This window comes from Petaurus breviceps, unplaced genomic scaffold, assembly GCF_028583685.1.
Source record: "Petaurus breviceps papuanus isolate PSGF00001 unplaced genomic scaffold, PetGlider_PUasm1.0 90667, whole genome shotgun sequence".
NCBI lineage: Eukaryota > Metazoa > Chordata > Mammalia > Diprotodontia > Petauridae > Petaurus > Petaurus breviceps.
Window position 1 is genome coordinate 7,577,633 of NW_027187302.1, and position 1,391 is coordinate 7,579,023.

The 1,391-nt window shown below is 54.2% G+C and overlaps 1 protein-coding gene across 1 annotated transcript in view; it reads right to left on the reverse strand.

Annotated features, from left to right (window-relative positions):
- RRAGD (Ras related GTP binding D) overlaps positions 1-667 on the reverse strand; it is a 60,538-nt gene extending 59,871 nt beyond the window's left edge. The window contains exon 1 of the mRNA XM_069065131.1: positions 1-667. This exon is cut by the window's left edge and continues 22 nt beyond it. Within this exon, the coding sequence (XP_068921232.1) occupies positions 1-112 (112 nt within the window). The 5' untranslated portion in view covers positions 113-667.
- Positions 668-1,391: the final 724 nt, after the last annotated feature.

A 1,391-nucleotide genomic window follows, 5' to 3' on the forward strand; every position in this document is an offset into this window, starting at 1 on the left:
AGTCGGGCCCGTCCACATAATCCGCTAGCCCCACCAGTTCATCCTCCTCCTCCTCCTCTTCCTCCTCGTCTTGCTGCTGCTGCTGCTGCTGCTTCCCAAGTACCTGGCTCATCGCGGCGGGTCTCCCTTCGACCAGCGTGGGCTCCAGGAGGAAAGGGGAGGGAGTGCACAACTCTTCTTTGCTTGCAGCTCGGCAATCTGTTTCTGAATTGGCTAGCTCGCCTCCTCTTTTCTTATCCCCTCCCGGAGGGGGAGGGGAGGAGGGAGGTGATGGAGCCCTGTCGGCGACTGTTCCCCCCACCCTCGCCACGGGCTCTGGGGTCCCGGTCCAGGACTTTTCCACCGTGCCCAACCGTGCACCCCCTCCTCCCGCCCCGCCAGGCGAAGGAGAGTCCGCTCAAGCCGAGCAGTTCCTCCCCGAGGAGAGAGAGAGAGAGAGGGAGAGAGAGACTGCGTGACCCGAGTCACCTGACACACATTGTCACACACACACTCACACACACACTCGCTCAGCGCAGGGACTGGGAAACCGAGCATACATAGAAAACTACTCATGCAAGCTGCCCGCACGAGCACAAGCACACACGGGCACTGCACACATTCAAGGCCACAATCCCACGGATGCGCAGGGGACCCCACACCCTACCGCTCCTGCACATGCTTGCTCCACAAACACGCGTGCTGGTCTGTTCATACCAAGGCAAAAAAGCACTGCAGTGCCCCCCTACCCCCACTCACATTGTTATCCCTCGTGCCTGCGGGAGGGGGGAGAAGAGGGGGGTTGGCAAATATCCGGGCACCGACACACTGTTTGTAGACTTATGCTGATGTACCCAGGCACAGTGCAAGTTCGACCACTCCCTAGCTGGTAGTATTTAGTGTACAAGGCAGGAGAATTGCTTTGGAAGCCCAAAGATTAGAGCTCCAAAGGCAAATACGCAAATCAGCCGATAGTGCCCTGTCTTGATGAATTTTTAGGAGACCAGGGTTCAAATCCCACCTACCTCCCAGCGTGGTGGTGGTGAGGATCAAATGAGATAATGTTTATAAAGCCCTCAGCACGGAGCCTGGTACACAATAGGCACTTAATAAATGATTGTTTCTGTGCTTGGCACAGACTAAATTGGTAATATAAGCTTGCTGACTTACTGACTCTCTGGTCCTCAGTTTCCTTTTCTGTAAAATAAAGTTGGGGGGCAGCTAGGTGGTGCAGTGGATAATGTGCTGGACCTGGAGTCAGGAACTCATCTTCCTGAGTTTAAATCTTGTCTCAGACACTTACTAGTTGTATGACCCTGGGCAAGTCACTTAACCCTGTCTGCCTCAGTTTCTTCATCTGTAAAATGAACTGGAGAAGTAATGGCAAACCACTTTGGTATCTTTGCCAAGAA